At 30.9% G+C, this 20874-nt stretch overlaps 2 protein-coding genes across 2 annotated transcripts; both read right to left on the minus strand.

The window, feature by feature from the left end:
• Positions 1 to 1057: 1057 nt before the first annotated feature.
• On the minus strand, positions 1058 to 3348 carry LOC126845946 (flap endonuclease GEN). The gene is made up of 7 exons (XM_050585008.1): positions 3031 to 3348; positions 2776 to 2950; positions 2582 to 2671; positions 2250 to 2518; positions 1948 to 2161; positions 1581 to 1878; positions 1058 to 1504 (listed from the first exon to the last, which is right to left on the minus strand). The coding sequence occupies exons 1-7, from the start codon at positions 3189 to 3191 to the stop codon at positions 1272 to 1274; spliced, it is 1440 nt and encodes a 479-aa protein (XP_050440965.1). The 5' UTR covers positions 3192 to 3348; the 3' UTR covers positions 1058 to 1271.
• Positions 3349 to 14232: 10884 nt separating this feature from the next.
• LOC126845944 (protein PFC0760c-like) lies at positions 14233 to 20375 on the minus strand. The gene is made up of 12 exons (XM_050585005.1): positions 20228 to 20375; positions 19983 to 20133; positions 19715 to 19791; positions 19468 to 19639; positions 19343 to 19401; positions 19079 to 19238; positions 18566 to 18639; positions 17949 to 18114; positions 16215 to 16285; positions 15675 to 15821; positions 15130 to 15292; positions 14233 to 14525 (listed from the first exon to the last, which is right to left on the minus strand). The coding sequence occupies exons 1-12, from the start codon at positions 20282 to 20284 to the stop codon at positions 14248 to 14250; spliced, it is 1575 nt and encodes a 524-aa protein (XP_050440962.1). The 5' UTR covers positions 20285 to 20375; the 3' UTR covers positions 14233 to 14247.
• Between the last annotated feature and the right edge of the window lie 499 nt (positions 20376 to 20874).

Consider the following 20874-nt stretch of genomic DNA (forward strand, 5'->3'; position numbering starts at 1 on the left):
ACAGTGCAAAACCTATTTTAATGTTTACTTAATAAATTGTCTCCTGTATTTTTTTTTTTTTAATCAAAATTTGTCAAGAATAACATATATTTTATTGTATTCGTTAAGTCGAATAACTTTATTATTATTATTTTTTTTTTACACAATAATATAAAAACGTGGAGTTAATTGTTGTTATTATGATTACAAAATATGTTGTCGTAAATATTACATTGATTTTACATCTACTTTGAGTGTAACATTTAATATTTTAAGTAACATATTATTATGTCCTCTAGAAGGCGTTGGAAATCGCTTAAACCTTAAGAAAAGGAAAGACTGTCTCAACATTTTTATTAAAATTTAAATTTGACTAATATTTTCCGCTTTATAGTTATATCTGTTTACCGAATAACCATGTATATAAAATAATTTAAAAATTTTTTTTAATTACAATTATTATTTTACGGATTTATATATAAAAAAAAAATTACATATAAATATATATATAAACATAATATTATGTAAGTTAATGTAAATAGATATTAATATGTTTTATATAAGTATGCATACAATTAATTATTGTACTTCTGATAGTTCATACGTTATTTAAGCTTTTTGTTAATTTAGATTTAAAAAAAAAATTTTCTAATTATTTTTATAAATAAGTATTAATAAAATATTATATTATATTGAATTGCTATAACTAATTGGTAGTTGTATTGTATTAACAAATTTGATTACTTTATATTTATTAGTTTTTGCCGAAACGAAAAGTTCAACTTTGCGACCTACAGGTAAACTTGGGCATAATTAAAAATAAAAATGTACAAACGTGTTATTAAATAATTTACACATATCATAGTTTAAAAGTACAAACTCAAATGATATTAGACATTTTTTTTTTGTAGGTACTAAAATTTGAATAATAATTCCAAGGTCGAGTGGAGAGATTTGATATAAAAGAAAAATCCTGAAGAAAAAATAGGAATATAAAAATACAATTTTTTTAAAAATGTAATAGTTACTTGCGTACGTATGTTTATTGTAAAAAAAAAAAAACTGATATGGACGAGAAATAATTGTACAAATATTTCAATTAGGTATTTGTTAATAAATCACATTATTCAAAACTAAGTGATGATTAAAATTAAATTTATAAAGAAGAAAATTATAACTTAAAACAACTATTATTACAAACGAAAATGTCTCGATATTTGTACAAAGGTTTTGGTCAATTTCATTGTTATTAAAACTATATACAAGTGTTTCGTATTTACAATATTACATTGTCACGAAATAATTCTATTTACGATACTAGACAAATCCAAATCGGTAGTGTCGCAATCAAAGTCCGATAATGTCAAACTGTCTTCTAGAACTTGTTGGTTTCTAATAAAATTGTCCATCGGACCTTTGACTTTTTTTGGAACTTTTGATTTTTTGTCTTTCGCGGTAATATCCATTGTCGACATCTTGTTTGTAAGATCACTAAGACTGTTTATCGTCGCTTTTTCTGCGACAACTAAAATAAATAAAAAAATGGGTTACAGGTATTAGTAAGAAAACGTTTAAACAATTGATTCTGTTTGTGAGCTCACCTTTTTTCTTATTCTTGGGCTTTTTTGCAGGCTTCGTATTCTTTTCTATATAGGCCGATACCTTGTCTGAATAACGTAAGCTAACGCATTCTCGTGGTTCGACCGTTGTCATATCATAGTCTTTCCACTTGATTTCGAAACAACTTATTCCTTTGGAAACGCGTGCTTTGATAATGTCGGCAATTTCGACACCGCACTTGTGGTCGTCATCGTATAGTAAATGCCATCGGGTAAGTAAAGGTAAAAATTTTTCAATCGCATAATCTTCTTCCCAACATAGTTTTGTCGCTGCAAATGTCTAAACAATTTTTTTTTTTTTAAAATTCCACTGGTTTTATATAAATCAACTTTTTGTATTAAAACTTACGACAAATGCGTTAATGTCGGGTAACATCCATTTTACGACAACTTTGGGACATTTTGGCGTGTTTAAAAATTCTTCTATGAGATCATTGGACGGAAAGTCTTGGTTCTTTATAGCTTTGTTTCTTATTTTAATTTCTAACTTTATGTCGTTTGTTTGAGATTTAATGTCTTTTTCTGCCGCATTTAACACTATATCGTTTCTCCAGTGTCTCAGGCTGCGTAAATATAAAAATAAAAACCTCTATATAACACAAATTGGCTAGTAATACAAAAAAAAATTAGGTAAGCAACGATTGTAGTCACCGTTCAAGTACTATAGAATCGTCCAACGGTTGAAGAAATTTAAAAGCCGTTTCTTTACCGACTCCATCAACGCCTTTTTCGTCGTAATCACAACCGCACAGTAACGACATGGCAATCATTTTGTTTCTGCCCATTTGTAATTTGTTTTCAATTGTTTCCATAGAATAAATATCAACAGAGCCGGAACCAGTCGAAATAAAATTCCTATACACAACACGGGCTCCGTAAAGGAAACAGTCGCTGTCCTGTGTTATAACTCCGTTTGCAATCTGAAATCACACTGAATAATTGAAATCACTCGATTAACAAACAATGAACAAATTATATTTTACTCCGTTTTCGTTGAGTACAGCACATAATTTTTCTGCTTCACCCGGACTGTAAACACTAGCGACTCCCAGAATTTTAAACAACAACTCGCACTATAAAAATGTACCAAATAATTCAATGTATTTATTCGGTGTTTAACAAATTTGTTAGTTAGTAAATTTGTTTTTATTTGTTATTTATGTATTTACATACTTACTTGTTTTTGTAGTGAATTAAGTCTTTTACGAACCATATTCTTTTTGGGTACGTTAGTATTATCATTCATGCGTTTGTTCATTATATTATACTTCAATTGTGGCGCTTCTCCATCGAAAACAAATATTGGAATAGCACCTACCAATAGTAAATTAGATGTGCGAAAGAAAAGGTTTCTAAAAAAAAAAATTAGTTTGTTTTAATAAAATATAATAGGTACTGATGTGGTAGTTTTAAAAGTGTTTTTTAATATTACCTCAAGTACATATTTTTTTGGCTATTGTTGTTTTGACTGCAATTTTCACTGTCACAAACCCAACCACTCAAGTCTATTGCTACTACTTTTCCTTGCAATTCCCAGAGCGGCGACTTCTCTGCTACTGGTGACAAAATAGACCAAAGGTTTTTGACACCCATTTTCCAATTACTATTAATTTAGTAAGAACATTTAGGACAACGTATATACGAATAATAGGTACTCAAATGATCGATAAATCATTAATGAAATCAATTAAAACAACTGTATTTATAAAAAGAGTAGAAAGTAAATTGTATATATAATGTAAAGTTTAAATTAAACGGTTTTTACTTTTGAAGTTGTCTGAAGTGATAAGAGATTGCTGATAACATAATGTTACCGATGGTGGTTCAAAGCCAAAGAAACCTCGGCTACCACTTACCAGTGATTACCTTCAAATAATATGGAGGTTGTTTAAGATAGATAAGACATTTTCCAGATAATAATAGTTATTAACATAAATATGTTTAAAATCCTTTAGTCGGTTTAAACGCCAAACGTTTAATAAAACTTTTAAAATAAATCAGCCAATTTAGTAGCGATGGTAAACTGCTAATTAATTATTAATATGGTGGTAATAATAGTTATACATCGTCTAATGCCTAACATTATTTGATTTACTACAAACTAAAAACAGCCTATTCATATTATAATAATATGTTACAGAAATAAACAAAAAAGTTTTCTCAGAATATTGTTAAAAAATTACTTTTGGCTGTAGTACACATTTTGTCAGTAACAGGAAAAATGTATTCCTTGTGATGCAAGTAGAGCCAGACAAATGAAAAACAAGTTTTTTTTAACAGGAACTTTATAGTGAAATGTGAATACAAAAAAATAACTTACACTCGGAATAGCAAGTATTAAAACAATACTTAAACTTATTTCTTATAATGTTTGTCTTATAATATACCAATTTTATTATTGGTGCAATAACCATTAAAAATTAAAATTTTAATTCTGCGAACTCGCAAACCTATGATTTTACCTATTTTGATAGGTACGATTAAAAAAAAAATATCCTTATGTTAATACCTAATGTTCCTGACTTTGTAATTTAACCCCTGACAGTGGTATCAACATGAAACCGACACAGTTCAAATTCTAATGAAGTCTACTTTAATAATTTACTGAGCAAATATATTTGTTTTTATTTTTCGACCTCAAATTTTTTTTAAAAACAACTTTTTTGAGTCAAAAAATAAAACGAAAAAAAAATATTTTGCTCATAAAAAAATTCAAGCTATTCAAGTTGGGGTATGTATCGCCTTTGAATCAATTAAGTTATTTAAATTTAGTTGCGCCTATCTATAATTTTGTATTTTGACACAGTTATGCTTAGCAATAAATTGGATATTTGCGTTAAGTTTGTATGTTTTCAATAAACGTAAATCAGGTAATTTGAACCCTTACAACTGACGTCAAAATAATTTCTTTACCACAAAATTGTTACCAGATGTTCCACTTACTTTTAAGTAAGTATCACATACATTTGGGAAATTTTCGTTCAGTCACACATCGACTCCTCCAACGAAAAAGGTTGTAATTCAGTTTTAAACTGACAACACTCGTTTTCTGTAATAGGAAGCTGCCATTTTGTAGATAATTATTGTTTTGTCCATGGTTTATCAAATATATGACCGAGTTATCATCACTTAACCTAACATTTTAATATGTATCATGGAAAAGTAACTTAACATTTTCACTTCCATGAAATTGGTACACAAAATGGCTGCCTCCCCGGACGGGACATTTTTTTTAATCTGAATACGCGTTATAAATGAACTCGGTGCCTATGTCCAAAAACAAAAACGTAAAATATTTTTGAACTTTGTTTTTTGTCAACAAGGACCTATAAAGAAGGTATGATAAAATGTTTATACATTTTTCGACTACAGTGGCGCACACATGTTGGATGATTTCACATTGTACGAGACCGGAGTCGCGGTTGTCATGCACACCAATCGAATGGTAAATTAATGATAAACAATTAATCATAATCGACGATGGCCAAACAATTTGTCGCGGCGATGTTGGTCGTCACTTGTTTCGCGTACGAAGAACCCGTGCAAAGTTCGTGGTGTGTGGAAAGACCTTGGTCACATGCCGAGGCAGTGAAACGTGACGTGCGCATAGCCGACGTGCCTTTGGGTTCGACGGTGACTTTGCAGTGTAGCTTTTGCGGTGAAATCGACAGAGGCGAGCCTAAACTGTGGTATCATTCGGACAGGTGATAACAACGGCACTGCCATGATATAGCTCGTTCAGTTTGTCTTGACACCTGGCGACCGTTACAGTTTAAATATTGAGATTGAGCCAGTGATGCCAGAACTCAGATATTTTCTTTTTTATTTTTGTCCGTGATTCATGGCTACACTGTTTATATTTTTTATAAAATGTCGTACACCGACAACAATGTCGTCATACCATACCTACCAGCACTGACCGTTTCTCGAAATTTCCAAGATGTCGGACATGATTTTATCTCGTCCCATAAAAGCCCATGTAATATTGTATAGTTTTTTTTCTGTGGATTCTATGGATGTGGGTACCAACTTGTCTATCCGACATAATCTGCTCTGTACATATGCTACAAGTTAATTCTTACTCTTTCAGTAAAACAAGTAACGTGCGAGCGGAGTTTCTCGAGAATAAAACATGTGAAATCATATTAATATCTTATCACAAGACAGTTGTTGCTGTCCGTTTTGGTGGCTCTTTTCAAATATTTCCCTATAACAAACCTGTCCATCCCTGATAGGGTGTCACGTTGAATTGCAGGACCACGGGTCGGCGCCGGAAAGAAGTCTGCACGGGTATGGCTGACCAATTGGAATCCAACAGAGTTTACATGACGCCCGACCATCGGTTGGTGATGCGCGACCTGACCACCGACGATGCCGGTCAGTACACCTGTTCGAGCCTAGGTGGTGGTGCCAAGGTGGAAGAGGTGAAATTCGCTTTGGACTTGATCCCGAACCGGGCCGTTTCCGCTGTCTCGGCAACCTCGCCATCCCAATGGTCCAAGTACGAGGCAGACTACTTGAAAGTGATTGGACGAAAAAACTCGACGGCGTTAAAAGGCGTCCGATTAGAGCCGGAGTGGATGCCGTGGGGACCCTGCGATGGCTGCGCAGGCAAGAGGTATAAGAGAGCAGCGTGCAGGGTGCGTTTCGAGAACGATTCCCGTATGGCTTGCAGGTATTACGCCAAGCCTTGGTCAATAATCGTGCTCAACCCGGGCATAATATTAGGAAAACCTGCACTGTTTTCAGGTCGGTCAGTCTGTCGCGGGTTTCGCCGGACTTGGCCGAGGCGTTGTCGTCGGTGCCGGACTTCTTACTGTCTGAAACGTGCTACGCTTATTGTCGGTTGAACAGACGCCGACCGCCCAAGTATCGGAACACGTTCTTGCTAGAGGAAGGCTCCAGTTTAACGCTGGTGTGCGCCGAAGCTACAGCCGACAAAAAGGTAAGACCCGAGTACAGTGTCTTTCACGAAAACCGGTGCTCGACTGTAGCGCGCCCAACGGTAAAATCTCGGTCAGAGGTTAAGCACGGGCTTTGTATCGAAGATGACGCAAAATTGAGGATTCAAAGTCAAGTTTTCGTGAAAGATACTACAGGGTGTCCCAAAAAGAATGGTGGGGTTTCAAACGGCTGTAGGTTGTGAAGTACTGGACCTACAGCGCTCTGGTAGGGCTTGGATGAAAGAGGGAGCTGTCAAGTTTTGAACGGCTGCCACTAGATATTTCAAAGTCGTAACTGAATTACACTTGGCGAACTCGATCACTTCTGTTGTGCGCACGCCATCTTAACAACCTGAACAATGAAGGCTGGCTACACAAACGGGAACGCGGAGAGACGTCTAGTGGCAATCATTCAAGCCTTAACAGAGCGCCGTAGGTCTAATACTTCACATCCTACAGCCGTTTGAAACCCGATCATTCTTGTTGAGACACCCTGTAAAATGATACCCACGCAGGCTATTACAATTATTAGTTTAATTAGGTGACTTGGAGAAAAGACGGATTGCTTTTGAGCGAATCGCCGGCCGACGCCGGTGACGTTACCGGTGTACAATTGGATTCGTTCGGTATCCTCTACCTGGTCAGACTTACAGTGGACAACTCTGGCAATTACACGTGTTACATAAACGGCAATCGGACGCAGGAAGTGCTGGTGGCGGTTCGGAAGCCGGACGTGTTCTCTTCGCCTGCGTACCTCAGACACATGTACTATTTGTACTATGTGTTCGCAATGTATTTTGTCCTTTTCAGTGCGCGCATCTTTTACGGGTTCCTCAACCGGCATACGTTTTTGAAAATTACCGAAAAACACATGGAAACACCAGAGATAACTTCCTCGTTTCTGGGCAAACAAATTCGCATCCGGTAAGCCGTGTGCACGCTGATCGCGAGCTGTTGATAACGATTCAGAAAATATCGCCTTGTCGATCACTCTCGGTGTTAGTTGGTCGCTCACCTAGAGCAACGGGAGAGTTAGGTTACGATATTGTATTAATGTACGACAATAATAAATAAAGTATTGTATAATTATGTATAACAATTAGATGTTTGCTGCTCTAATTAAATCTTATATATACTTATATATACATCGGATACAGAATAAGGTCTATGAAAAAATTTAACAAATCCGATACAAGTGATTAAGCTAAATAATTGATAAAATTAAAAATATATAATATTTTACTACTATAATAATAATAATAATAATAATAATATTTCTTTATTACGGAAATAAATTCCAGTTACAAAATAACTTTTTTTTTCATACAAAGATTTATATAAAGATTCATTATCAGTAATTTAAATGTAATAAAATAATAATAATAAGGTATCAATATCATACAATAAATCTAAATGTATAAAGGGAAAAACAAAATAAAATAAATAATAAAACAAATTCTAGTTATTCGTTATGTATTTCTTTATTCGTTAGGACATTTGCCATAAAAACATCAAGAGATTTACTAAAAAAATCAATATTATTTACAGAGTTACCTGCAGACATTAAAATATTGGTTGGAGAATTTTGCATATAATTTGTAGTTGAAAGTTTTGTGTAAAATAAATTAAGAGATCGGTAGTTTGTTAGATTTATTTTAAAATTTATATTTTGCAGTAGCTCAGGACAATCAATCATGTTATGATTTAATTTATATAAAAATTTCAATTTAATTAGTATGAATCGCTGTTTTAACGATTGAATATTAAAAAAGTTGATTGTAACATTATAATCAGAATGAGGAGCTCTATATACAAAACGCTGGTAGCATAAAAATCTGATAAAATTAGTTTGAATTTTGCTTAACTCTTGCATTTGTTTTATTGAATATGAATGCCAGATTAGGAGGGCATAATCAAAGTGTGAACGGACTAATGAGTAGTATAATATTTTTATAAGGTGTATATTATATTGAAATGTAGAACTGTCCTACAAAAAGTTTAAAGCGTTGTTGCACGTAGGACAAATTATACAAGTGTAGGACGGTCCTGCCCAAAGAAGGTCGGTTGGCAAACCTATTTATGCAAGACTGCCACAACTCAAAATCGGTGCACACAAACTGCGCCTAGAACTCAGATTCGTGTTTAAAAAAAAAAATTATTAAGCGTTCCCAAACTATGGACTCGTGTATTCTGCAATTAAACGCTCAATTGGCTGTCTAAAACTTTTTTTTTTAACTCATCGCTAAATAGCCATAACCTCAATTTAAGGTATCTAGTTGAGATTAAATTCATTAGCTTAAAATAATAATAACAAACATTGGGTGAATAAATAATTAGGTATAAATTTTTGGCTTAAAACCTTTTGAAAATATTGTATAGTTCTATCACCGTTATTATTGTGTTTAGTAATTGTATATTTATTTTCTAACACGGAAAGGTACTCAAAACATATTTTAAGTTTTGAAATTTATTTGTCTTGTAATATTAAAACTATTTATTGAAATAAGAAAAAATCATATCTACTTTGATATTGTGGCGTTTAGTGTACTTGCTCAGTCAAAAACAATATAACGTAATCTGATTTTAAAACTATTTTAATTAATTCCTACAAGCGAGTTGAAACATATCGCCATATGGCGGTACATACAAGACAGCCACGGTCAAGAAGACAGGTGCAGCCAACGCCGCACGGGACGCGCCCTAGTGTTGCATCGGCAGGAAGCCACAGTCAAGACGACGTACGCACGCTAGAGGGCGCGCAAAAAGAACATCAGTATACTTCTAATCAACAATTAACAATTGTTAAAATTTATTGTAAAAAAAGATGCCAATAATTTATTCAAATCTTTTAAGAACCACAGGGAAAATTATAAATCATTAGATCAAAGTTACTTTTAAGGCCATAGGTCGATAAACATTTGAAAATAGGGACACACGCTGAATATAACTAAACGCGTTTCGGGGGCCCCACAGGGGGAAATAAGCATGCGGGAAGCCAATTAATCATCTATCAGCTCATCGGTCCAGCGGTGTTTGACTAGTAAGTCCAACCGCGTTTGATCTCTCCTAGTAAACGGTGATTTTGGCTACAAGCCAACAACCGATTGCATTATTTTCCTGTCTTAATCACGGTGATTTTAGCCACGAGCTAACAACTGTTTGTCTTATTCCGACCAACCTGGTGGTGTTTTAGATTAAAATCTACAACCGCTTCCTTGTTTTATCTTACTAACGGTGTTTTTAGCCTAGGCTAACAACCGTATCCATCCCACTCCACTACTGTCCGTTTCAAACAGCTTACGCCAGTCACATTAATAGTTATTTTTTTTATTTATAGGCTAACCACCGTGTTCCGCCCCTCAGCGTACATAGTTTATATTCTTATTTTTTTTTGCTCGCTTTTTTTTTTTGCACGATTTGGAACGTTACTGTAAGTAAGAATCTTAATATTCGTAGTTAGGAGTAATTTTCTAACCCATTCGCTCCAGCGGTGTTTATACATAAAGTATCAACCGCGGTTGGGCGAATCGGTTTTATTTTATATATATATATATATATATTTTTTTTTTCTTTTCTTTTTTTGGCATCTTTCAACACATTTTCAAACACCAGTGTAAAGTAGACAAACACATATTGTATTACTAGAAAAAAGTAATAATAAAGGATTTTTAAAATTCTTTTAAAAAGGAAAATTACGAGTTATTTAATTGTAGTTAGAAAGTAGTTAGTAAACCCTTCATTTAAATATACTTTGTAATTAAAAGAACAGACCTATTCTGTCAAGAACACAAGGGATAGGATTGTGTGGATAGGTAGGGGTTGTTTCAGAGTCTTAATTATTAAAGATATATTCATGACTCATAATATTACTGATATGAAATCAGCTAAGTTAAATTATTTTATGTCTTTAAAGTTGAAAAGATATCGACGGTCTTGATTTTTTTTAAGCCAATTTTTTCAAACGTAAAAGAATGAAAAGTATGGCAAATATCAGGTTTTTCGAACACAGTCTCCTTATTAAGACATTTTAAGATATAGTACTACCGATAAACGTTGACAAACTAAAATAACCTTCTTTAGAAGGTGTGAAAACTATTCTAGATCTAGATTTCTAGAGTGCGACTATATACTAGAATTTCCTTGAAAATCTGCAACTGAACTATTTTTTTTGTTAGGAAAAAAAACCAACGAAAAAAGAAGGGGAAATTACACTTTGCCTGTAATGTCCCTAGTGTTTGACTGTTGTGTGAACCAATACATATCATGTCGAAGCTGAAACTATATCCACAAACAAAACGATTAAATAATTTAAAATAATTAAATAATAACATTTTTTCCCATTATTTTGAGGGTAGATTTGTTGCCAAATTTCTTTGGAATAATTATTAAAAACAGTATTATCAATACACGTTGACCAAACAAATCATATTAATAACTATTTCTCCGCAGCTAGGGTGGACATTTTTTCTTTATTTCGCTTTTTTAGATGTATTTGATTAAAGTCTGAAAATTAAACCCAAGGTAGATCTAGTGTGGGGCTGTTATATTTACACTTTTCTCAAAAAACTGTAGTCAAACATTTTTTTGTATTGAGAAAAACACTTTGACCGTAGTCAATTTCTAGGTTGCTATGTGTGAGTGAACCAACAATCAGAAGGTAATGAAAAAATGTTTAATATTATATTGTTAACTACCATATATGGGTAACTATGGCAATAAATTATTATAGACAAACGATCAACCTTAGTCGTATCCAGCCTAATACCAAAAATACATTTTTAAGCACATTACTGACAGTGGTTTCATATAATATGTATGTATCTACGGATAAACATCGAAGCGTTTGTTTAAAGCGATTTTATGACTTTCAGTTGTATTCAATTCTATAGGCCTGTGACCTCTCTGCTCCACTATGGTCAGTCTTCACTATGCCACGTACTGTCTTTAAAAAAAAATGTCTTAATATATAATTATTTTTTCCAGGACCCACGGTAGCTTCTAAACCACTGAACGAAATTCGTGTAGCAACTCTGTGGATCAGAAATCACACCTGGAAGGTAATTAATTAACAGGTAAATGCTTTTTTTTCTTATTTCAATGAATTATTTTAAAATCACAAAACAAATAAATAACACAGCTTATGTGTTTTGAATACGTTTCCGTGTTAGAAAACAAATGTAATCTTACTTATAAAAAAAAAAAAACGATGGCAAAACGTCATATTTCCAAAAGGTCCAACATTTATAATCTTGGTTATGTTCAAACGATAACTGTTTTTACAAAAAAAACAATTCTTTTTGATTAACTTATTTACTCTTGCTCCGTAAAAACGCTTAAACAGTTCAACCTTCAATGCCCAATTTTCAACATTTTATTGTTATTAATTCGATGGACCAGTCATTATTAACACTTATAGTAGCACCCAGATATGTAAATTGGTGAACTTTTTTCAAATGTATGTCCTTGAATCACTGCATTATCGACATGGTTGTTGTTTGGTGATAGCTCCATTACTTTGGTTTTATTATAATTCACAGACAACCCTATGGCTTTTTTGGGCTAGTCTCTCTACATCGTTACCTACTAATTATGTTTAAATAATGTGAAAATTAAAAATACTAATCTTGTTTGTTCAACTTTCTTTGGACAGTATGTTGTCGACTCTTACTTGATCTTTTGTACCATTCAAACATAATTTTGTCAGGGAAATGAGCTTACTTGGAAATCCAATTTTATACATTACATTTTAAAGGCTTTCCCGATGGATGGTATCATAGACCTTTTTGAAATTGACTAATATCTGCCACACATTATTTTTGTATTCAATTTCTTTTCCATAATCTGTCCAATCACCGTCAGCTGATTTATTGTAGATAACAACTGGGCCACCTTAATTAAATTAATTTTTCCTAACAAAATAAAATTATGTTATTAATTTGTTACATTTCTGCCACAATGGGCACTGAAGGGTTAAAATAAAAAGCTATCTTGAGCTAAACTTTACTTTTTAATAATTAAAAATCTTATGAGTTTTTAAATAACGCTTTAGTTATTAATGATTTTTGTTTCTCTAATAGATTCATAAAATAAATATAGCGTTTTACCAATCATGTATCAGTTGACTTCACCTAAGTTTATATATAATTTTTTCAATATATAGTACAATATAGTACATATCAATTAAAAATATTACATTTTTTTTTATATGATTCTTGTTCTTATTGTTTCTTTGTAAATTAATAAAACTAGCAAATCATTTAGTATTAATGTTCACTTATTTTGTAGTTAAATATCTGGACTCACTAATGCCGATGCTTAAAATACTATAATGTGCAGCACCGAATCTTATTATTTTTTTTTTATAAAATTCGTTTTGATATAAAACGAATCTGTTCTTTATTTTTAAACACGATTATAAACAAAAATTCAATATTATTTAGCATTGATTAAACATCTTTTCTTAGATTTCTTTCTGGTTGCAAAAGTGTAAGGAGTTCCGGAAAAATAAAAAATTGATTGTTGTCAAACATCGTAAAATAACATAAAATCTAAAATGTCTCCCAAAAGTAAAACTACAAAATGACAATTTTTTTTTCAGAGTATATTCGTGTCTTAAATTACATATTATTACCATGTCTGTATGCGGAGTCCCTTAGCCCTAATAATGCATGTACACAGTTGAGCTTCGAAAGTTAGTTAGTTTGGTACTTACTATAATATGTTCAAATACTGTTGTGTATTTCAGTACATACACCCCGGGCTATTAGGCAACCTAATATACAGTTCAGTAAACTAGCCCTTCACATAACTTGCGAGGTTCTTGTACTTGTAGTGCAAATTATTTAGTTAAAAATACTTATTTTTTAATTTTTTTATAACAAATAAAATTACATAGTACTATCTTTTAGATAATACAGCAACTGACATTGGGATTTGATAAGAAATAAAAAATACTAAATCTTCACATTTAATATTATAATACGATCAAATACTTTTTCGATTTCAAATTGTTTAAATTAATATAAAAAAAAGTAATTTTTCTTTCATTCTTTAATTGAATAATAAGGACAAATATTAGGACAGTTAATGTTGATCGTTAATTTTGTTAATACGAACGTTCTTATTCTCCGTTTACAATTAACTGTATCACTCTGTATACTCTATGAATAAAATTAAAATATTATAAACACAGTATATTTTTAATTATAGCCGAACCTTAGTGCAACGATTTTTGTACACTTTGGCTGTACTTAAAAGTTTTGACTAATTTATTTCTAATAATTTCCTGAGATTGTTTTTTTTACAATTTGTAAATTTTTACCTTCACCCTAAAAAAAATATAGACTACACTATCCATCGTGTTAAAATGTCTAAAATACTGTTAGACTGTTTTTAACAATTATTATGCATACTTGTGTCTTGTGCTGTTAAAGATGGCTTCCAGGACCTAGGATAGGTAATTGTAATGATTTCAAAATAAAAACGTCATTTTTACGGTATTACTCTATTTATTTAATAATTTTATGATTGACAAAAACAAACTTAAAAGCCCTAGGTATCTCATATTGTTAATATGGGTTCAAAATATTAAAATAAAATATATATATATATATATATATATATATATATATATATATTATGTAAAAGTAAATAGGTAACTTTGAAAAGAACTATAAAACTACATACTCATTAATCTCACATAACCCTTACACATGAGTTTTATTATTTATATACCTCTCATCATACTCGTCTTTTTTGACATTCTCGTCATTGTCATCACTCCAATCATACTCATCACTCTCATCACTATCATCACTATCATCACTCTCATCACTCTCATCACACTCACCAATCCAATCAATCTCATCACTCTCATCACTCCAATCAATCTCATCACTCTCTTCATCACTATATCGTTTCATTAATATATAATCTGATTTCACTGCCGCCCCGAAGAACTCCAGGATGTCCAATATATGGTTGCCTGAAAAGTTACATTATTTTTAGTTAAAAAGTCTGTTTTATTTTATTTTGAAATCTACTCCAAAATGTAGACCACTAAAATATTATAATTATTGTGGATATATTAGTAATAATATCCGAAGATACTTTGTATTGTAGTAAAATCACTCTTTTCCTGTCTCGTAGAAATCATGAAAATGTCTAAATGGAAAAAATGTATTTACCGTATTCATAAAAATATATAAACCCCAACGATGTATAAAAACTCCAAGAAGCTATATCATTACCAATTGCATATTATCTTAAACTAATGGACACTCTTCCCTTTTTTTTTTAGGTAGGATTGGACATGTGATTGGAAAATTACACGAACCTATTATGAACCCTATAATTTTTATAAGGTACAACTTATTTTTTTCTAATAATTTTTTATCCTACATATTTATTTACCAAAAGAAACGTTATCAATTTAATATCGTTCCTTTTATGTAGATATTATCAAGGCGGTAAAAACTGCTACTGTAAAAATATGTATCTACACACATGAAACCGCCTAGATCATACACTATGATAGTTATTTAAAATAATTAAGCCGTTTTCGTTAAAACTATAATTTGCAATATTACCGTCGTTATCGAACTTATCAATAAAACTGTCAACGTTTTCGTTCGGGGAAACCATTTTTACAATGTTTATAAGTTCGGTGTTACTGAGTCCACCGTTACTATTGTTGTCAAGGTCAGCGAATTTCTGTAGAAGATCTCGAACTGATGTGGTAGTATATACGGCCTGAGAAAAAACGAAGTAATTCATATAGTACCTTTTTAGATTATGTAATGCACAAGAGGATGATAACCACTCATTATTTATAGTATGAGAAATCGGTTTGTGCGAATAACATATTATACTTTATGAGCTGTGATAATATCCAGTTCAACAACATTTTCAAAGGAAATTAGAAGAGTATATGATCTATGGAAACTTTTTGGTATATTTAATAACTTTTTATTCTATATGTCCTTATTGCTGTATTAATTAGTATACACCATAGTTAAAGCTCTAAATTATGATTTAAGGAAAAATGTCCTGTACTTAACTACTCTAATAAATAGATGTGTGCGTCCTCACTAAAGCATATAAAAGCCAATCGTAATAAAATGATTAATATTACATTTTCGTCGGCCTCTTTGTTCTGACAATGACGTTTTGCAATTCCTTCATTTTCGTTCATTTCGAGTACACCGTTTTTGTCAGTGTTGTGCTCAGATAAATTGTCTAAACCTTCGTCAATTGAAGTGATAGAAGATACGTTTTCAGCCTAAGATATCAACAGATTAATTTATATAGTACCTTTTTAGATTATGTATTGCACAAGGGGACGTAATCCACTCGTCTTTTGTGATACGATATTTGTGGTTGAGAGCTAAAGGTTTGAGAGAATAAGATATTTTCAATGGGCCGTGATAGTAGTGTGGTGATAGTATTTTCATAGGAGATTTAGAATAAGAGAGCATATTATCTATGGAAACTTTTTGGTAGATCCAATAGTTTTTTATTCTATATTTCCTCATTGCTACATTAACTAATTATACACTATAATTTAAGCTTAAAAATAAATTTTACAAAAATTGTCCACCGTTACTTCTTTAATAAATTAGTGGGTGCGTCCTTATAAAGGCATACCCTATCTTAATCATATTATTAATATTACTTCTTCGTCGGCCTCTATATCGAGTTCTGCTAAAATATCCAACTGATCTTGTAACTTTAATAGAATGTTTTCTAAAATAAATTATTGAGTACATTAATTTTTTAATCAAACCATTTTCATAGAATTAGAGTTGGAAAATAATTCATTAATTAAATTACAATGATGAGATAAATCATAAATTATATATAACGAACGAACACGTTACATAAATTTTCTATAAATAATAAAACATAATTTTTTTATGTATTATTTATAAATAACATATTATATCGATTCAAAAATAAATAAATCACATATTATTAAGAATAATAGTAAAAACAGATAATTCGAAACAAACTACTATTCTTGACTAATTTATTTTTATATTTATTTACCGAAAAATAATTTATAATAATTAAGCTGATTTAAATTAAACCTAATTCAAAAATATATAAATCACATATTTTAAAGAAGAATGATGATAACAAATAATTCGAAACAAACGACTAGATTTGAATAATATATTGCAGATTTTTTACCGAGTAAAATTAAAAAAAAAATTACAATTATTTCTAAATAACAAATAATAGATATCGAAAGAAAACATAATATAAAACTTCATTAATATAAAAGATTTGTTTATTTTGTATTTATAAAGGGTGTCTCAAAAAGAACGTCGGATTTAAATCTGCTATAAATTAAATTGATTTCTCTTAAAAAAACATACTAAATATATCATTCTCTTCAGGAGAAGTTTAGGTTTAACAGTGAAAAACAATATCGGGCATATGACCCCCCTACTAGGCCTACAGGCGATTATTCTTTCCATAAAATTTACCATCACTCGATCACACATTGCCCCATCGAGTTCGTTGAGGACACGACGAATTTGTTGCTTACGTTTAAGACATTTCGGACTTTGTTCTGGTAAACTCATGACTTAGTGTATCCCCATAAGAAAAAATCACACTACGTCAAGTTGCAAGATCGAGAACTTCTCACGCAGCAGAGCGATTGTTTCTCTTGAAGTATGACAAGTTGCGCCGTCTTGTTGAAACCATACATTTTCGATGTTCATTTGGTCCAAACGAGGCCAAAGAAAATTATTGAGCATAGCACGGTCACGAACAAAGTCCGAAATGTCTTGGAACTTAAGCAAGAAATTCGTCGTGTCCTCAACGGACTCGATGGGACAATGTATGATCGAGTGATGGTAAATTGTATGGAAAGAATAATCGCCGGTAGGGCTAGTAGGGGGGGGGTCATATGCCCGATATTGTTTTTCGCTGTTAAACCTAAACTTCTTCTGAAGAAAATGAAATATTTGTTGTTTTTTTAAGGAGAAATAAATTAAATATTCATAGAAGATTTAAATCCGGCGTTCTTTTTGAGACACCCTATAGCTAATTAGTGATCTTGAATAATTAAAAAATTGTAACCCAACCGACGAACGCCTCTATAATATATTTGATTTGGGTGTCAATTTTTTTAAATTAGAGATTGTAAAATTTCTTTTCTTAATTTCTTTTTTTAAATCATTAGTCCAACATATTTTTTTATTAAAGAAACATTTAATACCGTTCTTTTTATGTAAATATTATAACGGTGGTGTCTTGAGATTAATATTACTAATACCTACTGTGAAATATCTATACACCGAAAACCGCCTAAATCCCATTCTTTGCTCGTCCTCACCATGCTAGTTATATAAAATAATCAAGCTGATTTCGTTAACGCTATAGTTTGCAACATTACCATTGTTATGGTGTTCTTGAATAGTTTCACAGTCTTTGTTCTGACAATGATGTTTTGCAATTCCTTCGGGTTCTTTCATTCCGAGTACACCGTTTTTGTCGATGTTGTGCACAGATAAGTTGTCTAAACCTTCGTCAATTGAAGCGTTAGGAGATACGTACCCTTGCTAAAAAATCAACAAATTAATTCATAAATCCCTCTGGATTACGTAATTCACAAGAGGACGCAACCCACTAGTCATTTGTATTGAAAAAATTTGAATAAATACACTTGATAGGCTGTGATGATATTGAAATTTCCGAATTTTAATAGTTTTTTAGTATATTTTTAAGTTAAACAATTTTATAAATAAAAAATAAATAAATTAAATAATTTTAATAACTTTTTTAGTTTAAACTCAAGCAAACCTGTTTTAATGAAAAGATAATGTAATGTTTTTTAAAAGAAATTACTTTGATAGTCTGACAAAAACAAAAAACATAATCATTGTAAGGACCTCATTGCTGTATTAATAAGAATACAATATATTTTTAATTTCCTATACTTCACTACTTTAATAAATGGGTGGGTGCGTTCTTATTAAAGCCAATCGTAATAAAATTATTAATATTAGTCACTTTTTCGTTAATCTCTCTGTAGTAGTATTCTGAGGAGTTAACCATAAGCTCTTGCAACACGAATGGAGCCGTTCCTAAAATGAAATATTGAGTACATTTTTTATTTAATTATAATATATTCATAGAATCAGTTAGGTAACATTTTTAAATAAGAAATAAAAAAATAGAATCACCTTTAGTTAAATTACTATTTTTTTATATAAATAATAATAATAATAATATTAATAATAAGATAAGTATAATAACTCAAAAAATATTATAATATAATTGGTTTATTTATTATTTATAGCTGATACATTATGAAGATTAATTTAAACATCAACAAACTACACAATAGGAGTAATAGTTATAAAAATTTATTAATTTGTTCATAAATTATCAAATAATAAAATTTGGTTAAGTTATAGATAATATTTTACTTGCTTCGAATTAATACAATAAAATGTTTTTTTCCGAACTGTGCGTACAATGTTATTAATAAAAAACTAGATAATATCAAAAATGTATTCTTACGAGTGGTCTTCAAATCCACAAGGCTATTGTACTCATCTTTAACTATAGATAATTTTTTGTAAAAGTTTGTTATTTCAACATCATCAATGTGTTCGTCAACTTTTTTGTGATTTTTAATGTTGTTCAGCTCTTCAACCTGTTTCTTGTCTAACCCTTTTCCCTAAGTACAAGTATTGAAATCAAACAATTACAAAATATGTTTTTCTTAGACATAATTAAATGCCTTTTCAGACAAAATCATTTAACGAAACCGTAAATTCTTACACTTTTTTTTGCGACCAGGTAGCCTTTTAAGAACTCCGCGGCGTTAATTGTTTTATCACCTGTAAAATCCATTTAAATTATCAACTTTGACAATACAATAAACCACTTCGTTAACTCAATAATACCTTCTTGAAATCGTGCTTTTAAAAGCATTCTGACTTTACTTTCTAGCATTAAAGCATCAATGACTTGTAATACTTCGCTGTACTCAAGTAGACCATCGTTATTGCCCATTCGGTCTTGTGCCTCGAACAGGCTAACTAAAAGTTGTACTTCGAAAGATGTTAAAATTCGGAACTATGTAAAAAAACGTATGCAAATATAAGTATATAAAAATAATTAGAAATTGTCAATATTTTGTTTTGTTATTACCATCCAATCGTCAGATTTCTTATCGTTATTGGCCAGAAATACCAAAAGATCTTGTAGTGTTTGATTGTTGTTCATATCTATTAGTGCAAAATAAAATAGAAAAAATTCTACACACATTACAATAAAGCTAGTCAAATTAAAGTCAAATTAGACGTTAAATTAAAAAATTGTTAAATTCTCGAAAGACGGATAATATTTTTTACAGACAATTTAAAGATTTAATTACAACAGAAACGATTAAACCCAGTTTTAAACGAAAATTAATTACCTTTTTTGAATTCAAAAGCTGACATATCTTTCAAACCCAATATTTTTGTTATTTCCAAAACTTTTTCCATGGGAAGTTCGTTTTCACAATATTTGTAATTACCGAATACATCAATGATATCGTTGATTTGCATTCTAGAGAGTCCGATACTCTGTAAAGTATCATATGTACAATGAAATAATAACACATACAATAAACATTCTATTTTTATTGCAATTATAATTATGATGATGTTTTATGCTAACCTGTGTCACGGTTACGAAGTACAGCGCACAAAGAATAACAGCACTTTTGAAATGCATAATTGTTTTTATTTCAAACACTTTGTTAAACCATAATTCAATTTTCGATACTGACGTCGAATGAACAGTGAAATGCGATTTGGGGTGTCTTTGTAAGGCACGATTGGTAAAAACAATATAAGTATTGAAATATAGTTAGGTAGTTGTTTTTCGTTTTATTTTATTTACATATTGTACACCTTAAAAGTTGGGTTTTGACGCAAATGTATAGTATTACACACAGTGTAAACTAGAAAAATACTGCATATTTACTTTAGTGAAATACAATATTTTTTTTGTTATACATCGCACAAAAATAACAGTACAGGGTGTTTCTTTTATCATGAACCAGTCAATATCTCGCAGGGTTTAATTAATAATTTAATTTTTTTTTCTTTTCATATTGTTTTTATACAATGTGATTTTAATTTTTTTTTTGTTTTTACCCCCTTCGAAATTTCGATTTTTTTATAGCAATTTTTGAAACTTAAACAGTAACGTATATATTTTATTACCTTTTTAAATAGAGAATAATGCATTACAAATTTTAACTGGTCTATAACCAGTTTCGGATAACTATTTTTGAAGTTAAAGGAGTTTAAAAGTTAGGA

This window comes from Adelges cooleyi, unplaced genomic scaffold (assembly GCF_023614345.1).
Source record: "Adelges cooleyi isolate 19-005CV unplaced genomic scaffold, UGA_ACOO_1.1 ACOO_flye_CR_arks_rails_tigmint_CR_PRNA_8, whole genome shotgun sequence".
NCBI lineage: Eukaryota > Metazoa > Arthropoda > Insecta > Hemiptera > Adelgidae > Adelges > Adelges cooleyi.

Coding starts and splice junctions, on each gene's coding strand:
- LOC126845946 (XM_050585008.1), bottom strand. CDS start 3,191: ATGGGTGTCAAAAACCTTTGGTCTATTTTGTCACCAGTAGCAGAGAAG. Junction 1,879..1,947: donor CCGACATTAACGCATTTGTC/GTAAGTTTTAAT, acceptor AAAATTGTTTAG/ACATTTGCAGCGACAAAACT. Junction 1,505..1,580: donor GCCCAAGAATAAGAAAAAAG/GTGAGCTCACAA, acceptor TATTTATTTTAG/TTGTCGCAGAAAAAGCGACG.
- LOC126845944 (XM_050585005.1), bottom strand. CDS start 20,284: ATGCATTTCAAAAGTGCTGTTATTCTTTGTGCGCTGTACTTCGTAACC. Junction 20,134..20,227: donor ACTTCGTAACCGTGACACAG/GTTAGCATAAAA, acceptor GATACTTTACAG/AGTATCGGACTCTCTAGAAT. Junction 15,822..16,214: donor ATATAGAGGCCGACGAAGAA/GTAATATTAATA, acceptor TTGATATCTTAG/GCTGAAAACGTATCTTCTAT.